General features: G+C 52.0%; 6 protein-coding genes across 6 annotated transcripts; 3 read left to right on the top strand and 3 right to left on the bottom strand.

Annotated features, from left to right (window-relative positions):
• Positions 1–146: 146 nt before the first annotated feature.
• ALT_6461 (damage-control phosphatase ARMT1 family protein) lies at positions 147–1,879 on the top strand (the record flags this gene model as incomplete). Its single annotated transcript, XM_033563519.2, has 6 exons — positions 147–168; positions 233–303; positions 367–497; positions 563–675; positions 728–1,587; positions 1,649–1,879. The coding sequence occupies 6 exons, from the start codon at positions 147–149 to the stop codon at positions 1,877–1,879; spliced, it is 1,428 nt and encodes a 475-aa protein (XP_033419410.2).
• Positions 1,880–2,292: 413 nt separating this feature from the next.
• Positions 2,293–3,966, bottom strand: ALT_6462 (glucan 1,3-beta-glucosidase; the record flags this gene model as incomplete). Its single annotated transcript, XM_033563520.2, has 5 exons — positions 2,293–2,654; positions 2,701–2,782; positions 2,849–3,280; positions 3,330–3,384; positions 3,485–3,966. The coding sequence occupies 5 exons, from the start codon at positions 3,964–3,966 to the stop codon at positions 2,293–2,295; spliced, it is 1,413 nt and encodes a 470-aa protein (XP_033419411.2).
• A 992-nt stretch (positions 3,967–4,958) lies between these two features.
• ALT_6463 (uncharacterized protein) lies at positions 4,959–5,941 on the top strand (the record flags this gene model as incomplete). Its single annotated transcript, XM_033563521.2, has 2 exons — positions 4,959–5,281; positions 5,422–5,941. 2 exons carry the CDS (start codon positions 4,959–4,961, stop codon positions 5,939–5,941), a joined length of 843 nt encoding a protein of 280 aa, XP_033419412.1.
• Positions 5,942–6,997: 1,056 nt separating this feature from the next.
• Positions 6,998–9,154, bottom strand: ALT_6464 (uncharacterized protein; the record flags this gene model as incomplete). Its single annotated transcript, XM_033563522.2, has 1 exon — positions 6,998–9,154. The coding sequence occupies one exon, from the start codon at positions 9,152–9,154 to the stop codon at positions 6,998–7,000; it is 2,157 nt and encodes a 718-aa protein (XP_033419413.2).
• A 656-nt stretch (positions 9,155–9,810) lies between these two features.
• Positions 9,811–14,903, top strand: cpcC (putative protein kinase (Gcn2); the record flags this gene model as incomplete). Its single annotated transcript, XM_033563523.2, has 7 exons — positions 9,811–10,026; positions 10,083–12,128; positions 12,177–12,506; positions 12,559–13,561; positions 13,609–14,039; positions 14,092–14,533; positions 14,593–14,903. 7 exons carry the CDS (start codon positions 9,811–9,813, stop codon positions 14,901–14,903), a joined length of 4,779 nt encoding a protein of 1,592 aa, XP_033419414.1.
• A 228-nt stretch (positions 14,904–15,131) lies between these two features.
• On the bottom strand, positions 15,132–16,376 carry cwc2 (active spliceosome conformation promoter CWC2; the record flags this gene model as incomplete). The annotated part of the gene is made up of 1 exon (XM_033563524.2): positions 15,132–16,376. One exon carries the CDS (start codon positions 16,374–16,376, stop codon positions 15,132–15,134), a length of 1,245 nt encoding a protein of 414 aa, XP_033419415.2.
• Between the last annotated feature and the right edge of the window lie 260 nt (positions 16,377–16,636).

Raw genomic sequence — 16,636 nt, forward strand, 5'->3', positions numbered from 1 at the left:
GTTCACGGAGCAATTATCCGCCCACTTTACCCCACGTCCAGCTCCATCGTCATTCAACAGCTATCTTTCTTTCTTTTCTTTCTCAAACTATCAATTTCCCAAACGTCTCCCCTAGCAAACCGATTTGTGATTGAAACGGAAAAAAGATGGAATACGACCCCAAGACCCGTACGTTTCCCATTCTCTCTCAAAGAGGGGCACACCGATCTAACCCCGCCCTCCATCCTCACAGCGCAATACCTCACCTCCGATCCATCCAGCTTCGGTTACGTCTCCGCTCGCGAACGGTGGCCAGTCATCATCGTACGTCTTTTCGCGCCTTCGGCTCTTTTTGTCAATTACAATGACTGACTGGGGAGGGTATAGACCAGCGCAATTGATGATCTTCACCGCACCGTAGCCGACGTCACCGACGAGGAGAAACGCAAGGAGGGCAAGACTATCATTGAGCAACTGGCGAAGTTGAAATATGAGATCCAGCACGACAGGAAGCTGACGTATGTGACTTCATGCTTCCGCTTGTATCGAAGAATGGCTGATTTGACTTTTTTTTCATAATTAGACCGCTTCCTGACGATGGTGAGCCAGGTATTGCCGAGTATAATAAGGAATTGGAGCAGCGGGGAACGCCCTCATGGCAGAATGCTTCGTGGCTGTTCTCGGAATGCTATCTTTGTGCGTTACACAGTTTTAAACCTGGTAATGCGGACGGTGCTGACGAAAACAGACCGGCGCATCAGTACACACTTTGCAATGTCCAAGAACTGGAAGGGTTACGATGTTTTCTCCCGGCAGAAGATGTCTACATTCAAGTCGTCACGTCCGGCCGTACTCGAGCTAGCGGCGCGCTACCATGAGCTTGCACTTCAGGCACAGAAAGGCAAGGGAGTGGACGGCAAGGCCGCTGAGGAGATTGAGCAAACGGATCGATTACTCTTCTCTGAAATGTGCGAGATCTGCCTGTGGGGTAACGCGACAGATCTGTCTCTTTTGACTTCTCTCACATACGAGGATATCCAGAAGCTGCAGGGTTCCAAGGCGCGCAAGGCGGCCGAGGAGAATATCCTCGTGAACGATCTGGACGCCGCCTTTGATGTACTCGCCAAGGCGCAGAAGGAGAAGAAGAACGGCGAGCGCCGTGTGGATATTGTGCTTGACAACTCTGGCTTTGAGCTGTTCGTGGATCTCATCCTGGCCGGCTATCTCCTCTCGGCGGGCCTAGCGACAACCGTGGTACTCCATCCCAAGGTGATCCCGTGGTTCGTGTCGGACGTTACCCCGCGGGACTTTATGGATCTCCTCAACGCTTTGGCCGACGCGCAGGGCTTCTATACGGCCCCGGATGAGACAGGACGCGAGTACGAGCCCCTCAGTGAGAAGGAACTGTCCGAAGTGAGATTCCTGTTTGATCAGTGGAGCGAATTCCACAGCGAGGGGAAACTGGTCATCCGTCCGCATGCTTTCTGGACCGCTGGAGGCTCTTACTGGCGGATGCCGTACGTCGCACCCGATCTGTTTGAGGACTTGAAGCAGAGCGAGCTCGTCCTGTTCAAGGGTGATTTGAACTACCGGAAGCTGACGAATGACGTGGGTTCCTCCTCAACTCCACGTACTGGTATTTGCCTTCATGGCTAACTCTATTTAACAGGCCGCCTGGGACCCAACAACCCCCTTTACAACAGCCATCGGCCCTCTGGGCCCCAGCTCCGGTATCCGCATCCTCTCCTTCCGCACCTGCAAAGCAGATGTCGTTGTGGGTCTGAAGCCAGGTGAAGACGAGCAACTCCGTGAGACGCAAGGCGGGAACGACCCCAAGGCCCGCAAGTGGGCATGGAGCGGCAAGTATGCCGTTATCTCTTTCTGTGACGGCAAAGCATAATTCACGTTCCGTAATTGAATAGAATAGATAATTAAATAGAGGATCATCGTATATATGAAGGCAAGCGCTCCGAGTGATCTATCAGCTGAGCCCGGATATCCACTCCATACCAACCTATTGCTTTTCGGCCATCTTGCTCGCTTCGAGCGCTAAGCAACAGCGGTATTACCTTCGATAGCTTGCAACATGTGCGGCGCTTGTTGCCGGATTTCTTGCCAGAAGCAGATCATGCCAGCTGAATATTATCTGCTTTTGCCCTGTTATAGTGCCTGGCAGAGAATGAAGCCACAGATAGACAGCGGGAGTTGTTGAAGTTGTTGAGTCAACACAGTCCACATTGGGTATTTCCAACCCTGCCCCCATCACATACTGTTTGTTGAATCAGCAAAGATTGTGACCTGAATGGGGGCAGCTTAGGGTAGCAACATACACTCTTGTAATCCGGAAGAGAGGATCAGCTTGTCACTCCAATGGTCTTTGATCGGACGATCCAGCCGGACATTATCCAAAACCAACCCGGTGAAGCCGGAGTCCACGACATCAACTGGGACGGCCATCTCCATCGCAAAAGACTCGGTACCGGAGAATACCGAGTCGATAATGGTCACCGAGCCTGGGATCTGCCCGTTGGCATCGTTGTATAGTCGGAATCCAACTTTGGCGTTCTTGACCGTGATGCTCTTCCCACACCCAACCCCAGTCCCAGAGACTTCGACTGCAGTATTGCAGCCATTAAAGGTCAACCGCGCGGCACTGAACTGCTGACTGCCTCCATCTGCGAGCCGTCAGTGTTGAGGCTTAGACTGCCGGGTCTCACTTACAAATCCCGAAGTTGCCGCCGGTGAAAGTGATGTCTGACATGACGCCCCCGCTACCATTGTCCGCGTACATGCCTTGCTGAGTCTGTCGGGTAAAATAGTCAGCCGGCTCCAATTAAGTGCTAGTGGACTCGAAAGTCTCAACACCTACCGTGGCAGAACCTGCGATGATCTCAACATTCTCAATTGTCGTCGCCTGGGCCACCTGATAGTGGAGTGCGGCCACATAGGCACCCGGATTGCTTGCCGTGATATCGATCTTCAAATTGCGAATCTGGCTATACAACCGCGCCGTGTTGATATACCACTCCAGCGCATTGCCATCGGGCCCGTCTCCACCGTTATCAACGTAGACGTCCGTGGACAAGACTCCGAGACCGACAAAGCTCGAGGCGGCTCGGATGGTTGGCCAGTTATTTGCATCACCAATGATCTGAGTGCCGAAGTAAATGCTAATCGAGCTAGACACAAGGTACGTTCCGGGAGGGAAATATACGATGGCATTTTTGGTAGTGGCCCCATTGCAAGCGGCGCCACATCGCTTGCCGTCATCGATGGCCCTTTGGATTGCTGCCGTAGAATCCTACCATTGTTTAGTCCCGTCGTCTATACTGTGCTTCCGTTAGGCGTACTGACTCTTTGACCTGTGGGATCAGCCCCATAGTCGTTGACGACATGTCGAAAGACCTACAAGTTGCATCATGTCAGCGTAGTCTTTGGGATCGAAGCCGTTGAGGGGATTGGCTGCCGGAGAGTAGACACCTTGTAGTCAGGATTATCTCCTCACGGGATGGCACCCTTTCGCGCGATCCCCTCCATCCAGAATGTTCCCGCCCTCCGGTATAACTTGGTGTAGATTCCACCAGCCGAGCCACCTGCTTCGAGCTCGGCCACCAGCGCTGCCGCGCGGGCAATCTGGTCGGTGATATTGAGTAGAGGCGGCGGTGCAGCCACGTCGTCACGCTTACCCAGCTTTGTCCCCGGCTTCGTAGAGTGGTTGTTACGTGACGGGCGGGCAAGACGGGCTTGATTCCGCTTGGTCATTTCCGCAACGGCCTCTCTGACTATCTGACGGGGGGTTGCAATCTCGCTCGAGGTCGCGTTGTGCGCCGCCACATTTGGGGGCAAAACAGCCGCCTCGCCCCGAGGGGAGATAAACGCTCGATGATGGGCAGCATGGTCCCGGTGGGCGTGGGAACTGGATTGGACGAGGACAAAATAGGAAAGGATATATATCCAGGAAAGAGTGGCAGAAAGAGAGATCCACATCTTGCTCAGTGACAAAAGGGAGCGAAAAGGAGCGAATAAGCCAGGTCGGCTCAACAAACGAGTGTCTGGTTCTTGAGAAAGAAGGGAAATGGAGCGACTGCGCCATTTGATTTATATACAGAGCTCAGTTACTCCGAGGTTGAGCCCGAATCAGCCATGCTTGATTATGGGGTATATCGCATATTGGACAGGGGGATATGCAGGACAACCCTGCTACTGCTGATTCCTGCGGTTACAGACGCCAATGTCGCCGCTCTTCTGGCTCGGAAGAATAATGAGTAGAGCGTTGTTCACACCCTTTCTCCGGGGAGACTGCATCCCATGGCGACACGTGAGCGGAGTTGTGCCTTCTTTAAGGTGGTGCTGACAGCTGGTCGAGCTCCTAGTTTGACAAGGATCTCTGTTAGATTGTATAGATTCCCCGAGGATGGCTCTGGATTGTCCCAACACAGTCCATGTCTGAATCTGGCGTGGATTGCGGCGGTGTTTGTTTTGAGGCCATCAGTAGGTTGATGGTAGATGAAGCTATCTATGACCCCATGTTGCCCTAGCGCAGACGTTGATAATCTGACATGCATGAACCAGTCCTCAACACCAATGATATGGGCTTGCTGGCACACGTGCACGGGGCAGCCGCAGGGTCGAACAGCAGGATGCACTGGCAGGGTTCCGGGACTATGTTCCTTACATACTTCCATACTCCATGCTCCGTACTATAATAGTGCCATCATTGAACGGGCCAAATGGGAGTGGGGCCAAAATGTGGCTTGTAGCTCATTTCCACCCCCTCTCGATCTGCCCAGTAAACAAGCTTATATTGGCACATTTTAAGCGATAGGATGTATTGCTCTGTGCCAAGTCGCCCTCATGTCCCCGTCCCTTTTTGTTTACAACTGGAGACTTGTCGTATTCTTAAAGCACGAGACAGCCGAAACAGCCCCAGGTTCCATCCATCCGTCCCAGTATGACATTCCGGGGCATTCGTTACAATCATGTCTGCTACGACCGTGTCCACTAGTGATATCTCTCTGCAGCCGCTGACGACCCCCTTTATCCCACCGCCCGGCTGTGGCAACCAATACAGCACCACGGATTATCTGCTCTACTCCAAACATTCGTATCATCTGTCTGTCTCGAAGGAACTTCCGTCTTGCCAACCATCCGGATGGGGTGTGAGCCAGAGCTCCCGCTTTGATTACAGCCCCGCCGTCTGTCCCGCCGGGTGGACGGCATATAGCATCGGGGGGACGGTGTCGTCGGCAAGCCCTATGACAGCGGCAACACGCAGTGTAACCACCGCCTTTTGCTGCTCCAAGTGAGTCACGCTTGATCCCTTCTTTTCCACAGTCCTCAAACGCCAGGCGACTTTGCTTCGATCCTCTTAGCCTGTTCTCTTTGGTTTGGTGTCGCTTCCGCTGGCTGGTAGATGCACCCTTCCACTAATTATGGAAATAGGAGGTTCACCCTTTCTACCTTATACGGCCTGCCAATCCCCGGCACCTCGCTACCGGCGTGTTTCCAAAGTGTGTCCGCCACCACGGCGTTGCTTCCCCGGCAAACCATCCCGAGCCCGGTACCGACGGTACGCATGCATGAGGCATGGCACATCACCTGGGCCTCGACCGATGTGCCAACCCTTCATCCCCCACCGCCGGATATTGGTGCTTGTACTGCTCTTGCACTGAGCTCCTGGGTTCCGGGCGCCGCGGTGGAAGGCGGACTGGTATGCGAGTCCTCGAGTGGAGAGCCCCCGGTGCCGACCAACACCAACAACAGCGAGAATTATCATGATAGGGAGTCTGACACGGCGACAAGGTGGTTTCTCATTGTTGGACTTCCGATTATTGCGGTTTTCGCAGTCGCCGGGTGCTGTATATGTGCTTGTTGTCGGCAAAAGAAGCGTAGAAAGAAGAGGCTGGAGCCTTCCAATCAGCAAGCTTCTTTGGATTCGCGAGGATGTCGAGGCTCTCCCTAAAAGGCTTCGATGCCAGGAATTTTGGTGGCCCGAAAAGAGTTAAAACCACCTCCTGAGATCGGGACGGGGGAGTCACTCCTGATACTTGGTAGGAGACTCTGCAGCCAAGCGATATAATTCGTTTCACTTTTTCTGCTGTCCAAAGGGGAAGTATTTCGTCTTCGCTCCCCTTGATATCTCTCCAGTGATCGCCGTATTGATCCTCGTCGGAAACTCCCGATGATCGGTCTCTGTTTATGCTGCATTATTTATAAAAAAAAGAAATAATAGTTAGCTAAGCTCCCAGGCAAGCAGAAACTCTATCCTCACAAAAAGTAAGAATAGTTAGGGAGACATGATGAGTGACAACTTACAGGCATAAAAGGAGGTGGTGAAGTGCAGAATACAGGAGGTTCGGTCTAATGGCAAAAACACCTTAAGCTCTTGAGTTAGTGGACTGTGAAAGGGTGGGAAAAATAGCAATAAAAGTTAGCCATAACCTTAAGTGGGCAAGGAGGAGGCTTTATTAGACCATGCACTGTGATGCTAAGCCTCAACCATGTGTTTTCCTAAGGAACACAATACCGCTTCTGGTAATTCCCCTCAGTGAAGACTACAGAGTACAGAGCCAACCCCCCACAAGAACAGAATATCTGGGGTTGGGGCCATGTCAGAATTTTGGCAAGCATAACTGTTCACTGCAAAATGGCGTCTGCGCTAGGTGCTACAGCTTTGACTTTATTAATATTTGACAGCATCTACAGAGTAGTGCATATTATTGTTGTCGAGATATAGGCAGCCTGCATCATCTGTGAAAGAGATGAACATTGGAAAACTAAATAGCTCAAACGAGTTGCATAAGGGTATACTGACCAGTCACTGGACGTTCGGGTAACCTCGGAGAAACAAGAGACGATGGAAAATGAGAAAACGGCAGAGTCATAATGTTGGAGAACATCAGGGATATTAAAGCTGAGACCCTTGGCAAAATCAGACCCGGCGCCAGTCCTTAAAACCCCCCCAAACCCACGCTTTACCAAGACAAACAAAGAGAGAGATTTTAAATGAACGAAATGATCATGTATTGTACGCCTTGACGAATTCCTTGGCCCCTTCTTTGCTCTTGCGGGACTGGTCCTTTCGTTTAAGTCGTGCTTGGGCAGCCAGCATCCGTTCCACCGGTATAGAGTCTCGTTGTAACCCAGTTAGGTTGTGTCTCTTTCCCGTTTGTTCGGTGACACGCAGATCCGCCAAGCCGGATATGGCGTCCAAGCTGTACTTTGACGGCGCACGGCGCGCTTTCTGACGATGGGTGCGATATTGTTGGCCCTCTTGGCGGTCGGCTAGGTGGCGCGCAAGGGAATCGAGAGTAGTGAGAGTCGGCAGATGCGTTTTGTATTCATGCTGGTTGTACTTCGACTTTTCAGCAAGTATCTCGGTAGATACGTCAATAGGTGCTAACTCAGGGGGTGAAGAGGGTGGAATTTGGTCAGCAGCAGCGACCGTCGCTCTGCGAGAACGACGGCCGGGAGCTTTGAGAGGTGAGTCTGTAAAAGGCATTTGTCGAGTATTGATACCCTCCATACTCAGGGCTTGAGCAGCTTTTCGTAAATCGAGATCAACGACGGGGTTGTGTAGATTACGCGAGCGTCGGTCTTTCGAGCGTGGGCTGGGACTCGGCGGTTCATCGATCTCCTGCGACTCTTCGGTCTCGTCGCGCTGAGCGAGGGTGCGCCCAAAATCATACACTTGGACCCCCGTGTAGTCCTTCTGCGGACTGTATGAGTGGCGGTTGCGGATCTTACGGTCGGGGACACGCTCGAACGCCGCTACCTTCAATTGGAGAAGGTCAATCTGGTCTTGCATGCGACGTCGTTCTTCATTGAAGGATTCTCTGAGGTCTTCTTCCATTTCGCGATGTTCCTGTGAAGCCGTCTTCAGACGGTTGCGATACTCCTGGATCCGGGCTTCAAGTTTGATCTCTCGTTGCTTGAGCTTCGCTTCCTTTTCTTTGCGTCGCCCTTCATATTTGCTCATCTCTTGTTTGACTCTCGCCAAGGACTGTTTCAGTGTGAGATTTTCTCGAGCCAGCTCCGAGGCCTTCTGCTCTGAGCTTTGTGCCACCTCCTTGAGTTTGTCGAATTCGACTTGCTGGAGTTTCATTTCCTCAATCCTGGCATTCGCCTGACTCAAAGCCTGCTGAGTTTTAAGCAGCTCCTGGCCTGTATCGTTGAACGAGTTATTCGTTTCTCGTTTTTCCACGATGTCATCCACCTCACTACCGACAACACCATGCTGCTCTAGAAGCTTGCGTAGGGTATTGACTCGATGCTTATACTGCAGGGCCAAAGCCGTCTGTTTGGTCAAATCCTGAACCAATTGCTCTCTATCTGCCTTTGCGTTTTCCGCCACCATCGTCGAAGCGAGCTGTGTGACGTGTCGTTCCATTTCGGCGACCTTCACTTCCTCCTCCTTCAGCTTCTTTGCCAGACGCGAAGCTTCTGCTTCCTTCATCAGAGCGAATTTCTTGGCAGCGGACCGATACTGGATCAGCTTTCTAATTTCGTTCGTCGTTCTTGCACGGTAGCTGTCAAACTCAGCTTTCCAATATTTGCCAGACTGAGAACGTGGGTCATCAAGATTGACAGTCTCGTCATCTTCCTTGGTCGACTGCAGTGCCTCCTTAGATGCAGGCTTCGTAGACGGATTAGGATCAACTTGTTGGCCGTTAGTCGTCGTAGAGTCATTGGGGGACTTGTCTCGAGAATCTAGTAAGGCTTGCGTGAGTCTGCTTCGCGGTTTGCCCTTGCTGTCCGTGGAGCTCGACAACCATTGGCTGCTTAGATTACCGGATAGATTCGTCGGTGTTCTGGACGACTGAGCGTGCGCATCGTTTCGCTTTCTTTCATTGTCAATGACACCGTCACCAAACGAGACCGTCTTCCGCCGATTTGCAGCAGTACCCGGTGTCATCAATATGCTTTTAGTCGGCGACACCGTCGCGTTTACTGCCATATCGAGGTCCGTCTTGTCAGTTTTGGTGACATTCGTCGCGCGATAAGCAACTGGGGGCTTCAATAGATCAGTTTTGCTCTGCTGGCGACTCGCTGGGTTTTCATCTAATTTCGGATTCTGGTCGGTAGCCTCCTCGTCTTCCGCTCCTGGAGTGCCAAATAGGGCGCTCTTAAAGGCCCGAATAGCAAAAACAGGAGCTGGTGTTTCGGGAGGATCCATCACCCTTGAGTTGTCTAGGGAAACGAACAATAACACAAAGTCAGCGCGCAACAATGACAATTCCGGTCTTCAGAAAGATAAATGCAGGTAGTTGATCATTGGTCACTATCGACCGCTGAGTGGGTGCCAAAGCACTGATGGAGACACACCTGCGAGATGCGCGACGTGGTTGCTCTGTCCACTTATCCAGTCGAGCATTGCGTCTGCGCTGGAAACTCTGAATTTCAATTACCAAGCTTGATAAAAGACGCATCGCAACAGCGACGCCATTGGTCTATCAAGACGGGTTCTAGCAGGGCGTGAGAGACGTGGAGCGCTGTGCTTTGTTTACGCTTCTCCAGCGACGGCGCTAACAGCGCAGGGCGGTGAGCGGAAAAACAACGGAGCGAGACTGGCCAGCCAATTGAGGGTCCATCAAGTGCCGATGGGTCAGTGCCTTGGTTTATATAACGCTCTTCCGCGCTCTAAGCTCCATCCCGTCAGTTCAAGAACAACGCATTCTTTCTCATCCTTGTCACCCTGGTTTAGTTATAGATATGTTCCTTTCAGAGATATAGAGGGCTGCAGCTTCGGCTGCATCTTTGTCACTCGCGTCTCACGTGGCAAAGGCCTACTGAATCTGGGTTCAGACTTTCTACACCGCCCACCGCCCCGCTATGCCTCACAAGCAGAAGAAGAATCCTAGCCATGTCCATAAAAACGGCTCTCCCCGAGCGGAGAGGAAGCAGTCGACGTCGAATACCACTCCGCTTGCTCAGCCTGGACTAGCGACGACGAATTACCGGGAGATCCACCAGAATGAGGCCGAGGCGTTACGCTCGATCTATGGTGATGACTTTGAAGAAATTGAGCACAGGCCTTCCGCCTGGCAGGTGCGCTTGGTATTCTCCGACTAGGTTTTTGGCGCGGCTGACATTGAGCATTGTAGCAATCGGCCGATGTGGCGTTCAAGCTTCATCTACGTGCTTCCTCAAATCCCGAGGTCCGTGTTGATTTGCTAGTTGAGCTGCCAACGACATATCCCAAAACGTATCCGAATCTCTCGCTGGGTAATTCGGAGAACATTCGTCACAGGGCTAGGTTAAAAATTCAAGACATTATTCGAAACAAACCGAAAGAGCTGCTCGGCTCTGAGATGATCTATGAACTCGCCGTGTCGATACAGGACGTTCTCGAGGATGTTGCCCAGGCACAGGCCCAGGATAAGGATCTACCAAGTTTAGAAGAGGAACGCATGGTGCAAGAAGCTGCTGCCAATCAGCGTGCAGAGTTGGAACGGCAAGAAGAGCTTCGAAAACAGGAGGCGGCCACAGCGGAAGAGGAGCGAGCTCTACAGCAGCTGTTGGAGGATAAACTCAGAGAGCGCACGAAGGCTCGACTCTCCAGGCGAAAGAGTAGGTCTTCCGGTACAGGCCTGTCCGGCTCCGTCGATGCGGTTGACCACTTTCCCGACGCCATTACTTTTGATCCACCATTAATCATAAACGACACAAATGAACAACCGCTAGCTTTTAGTGCTGTATTCGGGAAGACGCTTCTACAGTGCAGTCCAGGAAAGCAGACGTTCACGGTCAGACCCGTGGTGTCCGAGAGCCGCTCGCATGCACCTCTTATCGTCCTGAAAGAACTTTCTCTCGATGGGAATGGGACGGCACCGATTTGTTTCCGGGAGCGAATGCGTGCCAGTGAGGACAAACTAGAGGCTCTGAAAAGACTTCGGCACTCCAATCTTGTGGATTTTATTGGTTTTAAGATATATAGGCCCTTAGACTCCTTCGATGCCCAAGACAGCACCTGGAGAGTATATCTTCTTCTTGAATATGCAAACAAAGGGTCCCTATCCGAGTTCCTGGACATCGTTGGGAACGTGTCGGTGGAAATTATCCGTGGTTGGATGATCCAATTGCTCGAAGCTCTTGAGTTTTATCATCGCAGCGGATTTGTGCATGGGGATATCCACTGCGGACGCATTCTGCTTTTCAGGAACCCGCAAGGCGGCACCATTGTAAAGCTGCAAGGAAGCATTGAAGATGCGCTCCCGGATACGGAGAACAGCAAGAGAGCCCTGACGATCTCAAAGTCACCCTTCTGGATGCCTCCCGAGCTCACACAAGAAAGTACGCCTCCAACAATGAAAACGGATGTATGGGACATGGGCATAGTGTTTCTGCAGATGGCATTTGGTAAAGATGTGTTGCAGCGGTATACTTCAGCGAACGCACTCATGGGAACTTTGGGTTTGTCAGCACCTTTGCAGGACTTGCTGCATGAGTTTTTCAGACCAGATCCGAAGAAGCGTCCGACCGCTTTCCAACTCCAACCATTCGAGTTCTTCCGGGTCGACACACCTTTGATTGCTCGTACGAGTACTTCGAACTCAGTGTCACTGCCCAGACGCCCACGCCTTGACTCGACTGGGGGGCTTCCCGCTTTCTCGCGATACAACCAAGACTTTGATGAAGCGGGGCGCCTGGGCAAAGGTGGCTTTGGACAGGTTGTAAAGGCCAGGAATAAGCTTGATGGTCGATTTTATGCGATTAAAAAGATTTCTCAAAGGTCAGCCTCGGCCCTCAAAGATACTCTTTCGGAGATTATGCTGCTCTCGCGACTCAATCACCCATACGTGGTTCGCTATTTCACTGCATGGCTGGAAGAAGAGTATGACCAGGTCGACGAAGAAGCCATCTCATCGACGGAGGGAGACCCATTTGCTAGTCGGGACGCAAACGGTTTTGACTATAGCACTGGAGGGCTTGACTTTATCAGCTCCAGCGGTTATCCCAAGATCGAGTTTGCTTCTGACAGTGACGACGAACATGATGCAAGCCTATCTCAAGGAGGTGGAACAGAGTCTTATGATGCGTATCGCGAGGAGAGCGCCGCGGGGACTGAGCTTAGTCGAGTCAGGTCCGGTTCTCAGGGTAGAGCCCATCTTACAACGCTTTATATACAGATGGAGTATTGCGAGAAACATGTAAGTGTCCCTTGTAGTCTCTGGAGAGCAGAACGCTGACTTTGCCAGACTCTTCGCGACTTGATAAAGAACGGCTTGTACGATGATATCGATCGTTCATGGCGCCTGTTTCGACAAATTCTTGATGGGCTTAGTCATATCCATAGCCACGGCATTATACACCGCGACCTGAAACCAGATAACATCTTCATTGATGTGGCAAGCAATCCAAGAATTGGAGATTTCGGCCTGGCTACCAGTGGGCAGTTTACCACAGCTGTGCGTTCGTCGACTACCGCAGATTTTGAAGGCAACCTCACGCGAAGTCTTGGGACTACTTACTATGTCGCTCCGGAGATGAAGTCTGGCTTCGCAGGTCACTATAACGAGAAAGTCGATGTGAGTATAAAATACCACAGTAGCCGAGGGCCGGGTCGCTAATCTGTGGTAGATGTACTCGTTGGGTATAATATTCTTCGAGATGTGCCACCCTTTGCCCACGGGTATGGAGCGCGACCAGACTCTACGGGCGATCCGAGAAGAACATCATACTCTTCCACCGACTTTCCAGTACTCGGAAAAGGCAGTGCAGGGAAACATTATCGAATCTCTATTGAGTCATAACCCAAAGGAACGGCCATCTGCCTCGGAACTTCTTCAGAGCGGCAAGATTCCTCTCCAGGTTGAAGAAGAGACATTTAGACGAGCGATCGTGCATCTCCTCTCTGATCCAAATGCCCCCGACTACAAGAAGATTCTTTCGGCCATCTTCTCGCAGTCGCCCAAAAAATACGAAGATATTGCCTGGGATGTGGACTCACGTGCTGCTCCTGCTGCCAATGAGTTACTCGTTCAGAGTTTAGTCAAAGAGCGCCTGACCGCTATATTCCGCAGACATGGGGCGGTTGAGACTACTCGGCAAATGCTGTTCCCTCGGTCCCAACACTATAGAAGCGGAGCCGTTCGACTGCTTGACGCGTCGGGTAATCAGCTTCAGCTGCCATTCGACCTCACCTTGCCGAATGCACGCTCTATCTCTAGACAGGACCCGTCACTAGAGAAAACATTCGCTTTCGGCACAGTCTATCGAGAGATGCCCCATGGCAGCGAGCCCAGAACTCACAAAGAAGTTGACTTTGATATCGTATCGCACAATACACTTGACCTGGCGTTGAAAGAAGCGGAAGTTATCAAGGTCCTCGACGAGATCATTGAAGAGTTCCCACCGCTAAGGTCGTCACCGATGAGTTTCCTCATAAATCACTCCGACCTTCTGCAGCTCATCATGGAATTTTGTCGCATCACTCCCTCTCAGGTGCCGTTGGTCAAGGAGGTTATCAGCAAGTTGAATTTCGGCAAATGGACGATGCAGAAGATCAGAAGTGAACTCCGATCGCCAGCCATCGGAGTCGCCTCTACGTCGTTGGACGACTTGGCCAGATTTGATTTCAGAGGTTCGTTTCACTTTCCACTTTACGAAACAGTGGCTAATGCACATCAGACACTCCTAAGCAGGCTCAAAACCGGCTCAGGTCCATCATGGAAGGTACTGAGTTCGCTGAGCGACTGGCGCCTATCTTCGCTCGCATGAACATACTCGTGACGTACTTGCAAGGCTTCGACGTCAAACGGAAGGTCTATGTCAACCCTCTTGGAAGTCTGAACGACAAGTTCTTCAGAGGCAGTATCCTTTTCCAATGTGTTTTTGACACTAAGCGACGGGACGTCTTTGCAGCTGGCGGTCGCTATGACCGGTTGGTGCAAGAATTCAGTCCGAAGGGTCGAACGAGCTGCTCTCAAACACATGCAGTTGGCTTTAATCTGAGCTGGGACAGACTCGGCTCCGCTATGCTCGAGTATCTCAAAAGTACGACGAAAGCACCTACCAAACATGCTGAATCAGATGCTGGGGCTTTTTGGAAGACCAGGAGGGTAAGTCTGATTCTTTTTCTTGTGTGCCTTTGGTTTATCCTGACATTGGCAGTGTGACGTGCTCGTTGCAAGCTTCGACGCGACAGTGCTGCGCACAATGGGTGTCAAGCTTGTACAGGATTTATGGGCTAGTGATATCAGCGCTGAATTGGCCGTCGACGCTTCATCATTGGAAGAGCTCCTCTCTGAGTACAAAGAGCACAACCATAGCTGGATTGTCATTGCAAAACAAGATAGTAAGGAGCGAGGCTTCAAAGTGAGGTGTCTCGCTCCCAAAGAAGAACTCGACATCAGGAGCTCCGAACTTATCCCTTGGCTTCGGAACGAGAAACGTGCACGCAATCAACGCGAGGGCGGACCCGACCTGCGGCAGTCGCGATTGCCAAGTCAGTCAGATGCGATTGCTGGAGCTAGTGAAAGATCGAGCGACGTACGCATCTTGAGCTCTCAGCACCGGAGCAAGAAGACGAACAGACGAAACATCGTCGAGTCTGGTATGTCATGTCCCGAAATTCTCATCATTACGTGAACAATTATAACTAACCAGAGGTAGCTCTCCTTCGTTCTCGGGAGGTAGTTGAGAAGGCAATCAACGGGCCCATTGCGGCCATTGACACTAGAGATGACCTGCTTGAAGCAATCAGGGATACACGCCTGTCGGATCCGGAAAGCTGGCGCTCAGTCATTCAAAGTGCCCCGTTGACTGAGCGAAAGTACCTCAGTCAGGTGCACGAACTACTACTGGACCTTTCCAATGAATGTCGCGCGAACGATGGCCCGGACAGTGTCAGCAATGCCTTCATTTACAACTACCGGACGGGGTCGTGTCTGTATTATGACCTTGGGCGTGGAAATGAAAAGTAAAGGGTGAATGAGTGATGAAGTACCATGTTATGTTCTATCTGTATTGAAGTTGCACTTATTAGGCGTATGCTGTCTCCTCTCATTGTTTTGATCGCGAATATACCCGCCAGATGAACGCCCGAACGATATGACTAGTATAAAATCAAGAACAAAAACAAATGAAGACAATTTGAGGTATCTTTGCTGTTGTACACAAGACCAATTGACTTTATGAGAGCCATGAAGAAATCAATCACTATCATCATCACTTCCGTAAGCCACAAGAGGACCGCCAGAATTCGCCGGGGCTTTTTGCGTCGTCACATTGCCGCCGGCCAATCCCCTTAGTGCTGCCACAGTTGAGCTTGAAAAGATACCACTGTTTTCCGATTGTGACGGAAGAGCTGCGGAAGAAGACGAGGATGCCGCTTCGATCATCAAGTGCTGCTCTGGAGCCTCGAGCTGGCCGGCCCTGCCTGCATCCTCCAACTCCTTCGTCCGAGCATACCACACATCATCCGGAGCCTCATACCCTTCCAGCCCAAAGCTGCCCTCGATCTTCTTCTTCTTCCGTGCCTCCGGATCCCGACCCTCCAGCTCCGCAACAAACTCAGCGGGCAGCGCCCTCCGTACCGCCTCGGCCGCCTGCTCCTCCAAGCGCCTCGCCTCCCGCTTCTGCGCCAACGGGTTCGGATCAACCGTCGCCCAGCGCACATTCAGAATCTCATTATGATCCAGACTCTGGTGCGCCATGGCCTCCTTGGCGAACTGCGCATTCGCTTCATTCGTATACGTGACGAACGCCACCCCGCGCGAGGTCAGCACCCGGATGCGGTCGATCTGGCCCCATTCCGCGAAATGGCGCGACACCACCTCCTCGATATCATCCGTCACATGGATCCGCCCAACATACAGCGTGCGGTTCTGGCGCGTGAACGAGCCCACACCGCCCATGTCGTCGCGGTAGTCGCTGAACTTGTCCCGGCCGAAACAGTCCACGTTGGGGTTGAAGAGGTCGTGCAGGGTTGGCAGGCGGTGGAGGTACTCGCACTCGTGGCCTTTGGGGCAGACGCCGCGCGCGAAGAACAGGCAGAAGTATGAGCCTGGGACCTTGTCTGCGCGTGTGTACCCGCTGTCCTTGGCGATGTTGCAGCGGGACGGCGCGGCATGCTTCGAGAGATACTTGTCCTCGCGGTCGCCGCCGGACCACTTGTTGTACCAGATGTTGAAGACAGTGCCTGTCTGCGGGGGCGGCTCGGATTTCAGGGTTGCAGGGTCGACCTGTGGCCGGGCGGGTCGTCGTTTTCGCCTGATTATCTTCTTTGTCTTTTTTTGTGTGCCATCGGCGTCTGTGGTGGCCGCGACGGCGGTTTCTGAGGGTTGGGTGAGAGCATTTTCGTCGCTGGGAGTGAGGCTGCTGGGCTCGGTGGATTCTGTTGGTAGAGGTGTTGGCTCTGTGGCATGTGGAGGGTCAACGACGGCTGTCTCCGCCATGATTGCGTATTCTAATAGTGGTGGTTGAGTTTGTCAGTTGATCGTTGAGCAAAGAAGTCTGCGATGCCTTCAGGCGAAATCACGAGGCGATGTTGAGATTATGTAAGCGGCTGGTCTTGGCGCCTTTTTTGCTGCGACGATTTTGATATGCTTTGCCAGACGGCTTTTCTAAAGCTGTATTCGAGACATTCTATTTCATTGTGGAGATTCTCTCATTTTCTTGTCTAACATACCTACTATTGCACCGGCAAGGCCTCTTG

The sequence above is a fragment of the Aspergillus lentulus genome, assembly GCF_001445615.1.
Source record: "Aspergillus lentulus DNA, contig: Alt12, strain: IFM 54703, whole genome shotgun sequence".
NCBI lineage: Eukaryota > Fungi > Ascomycota > Eurotiomycetes > Eurotiales > Aspergillaceae > Aspergillus > Aspergillus lentulus.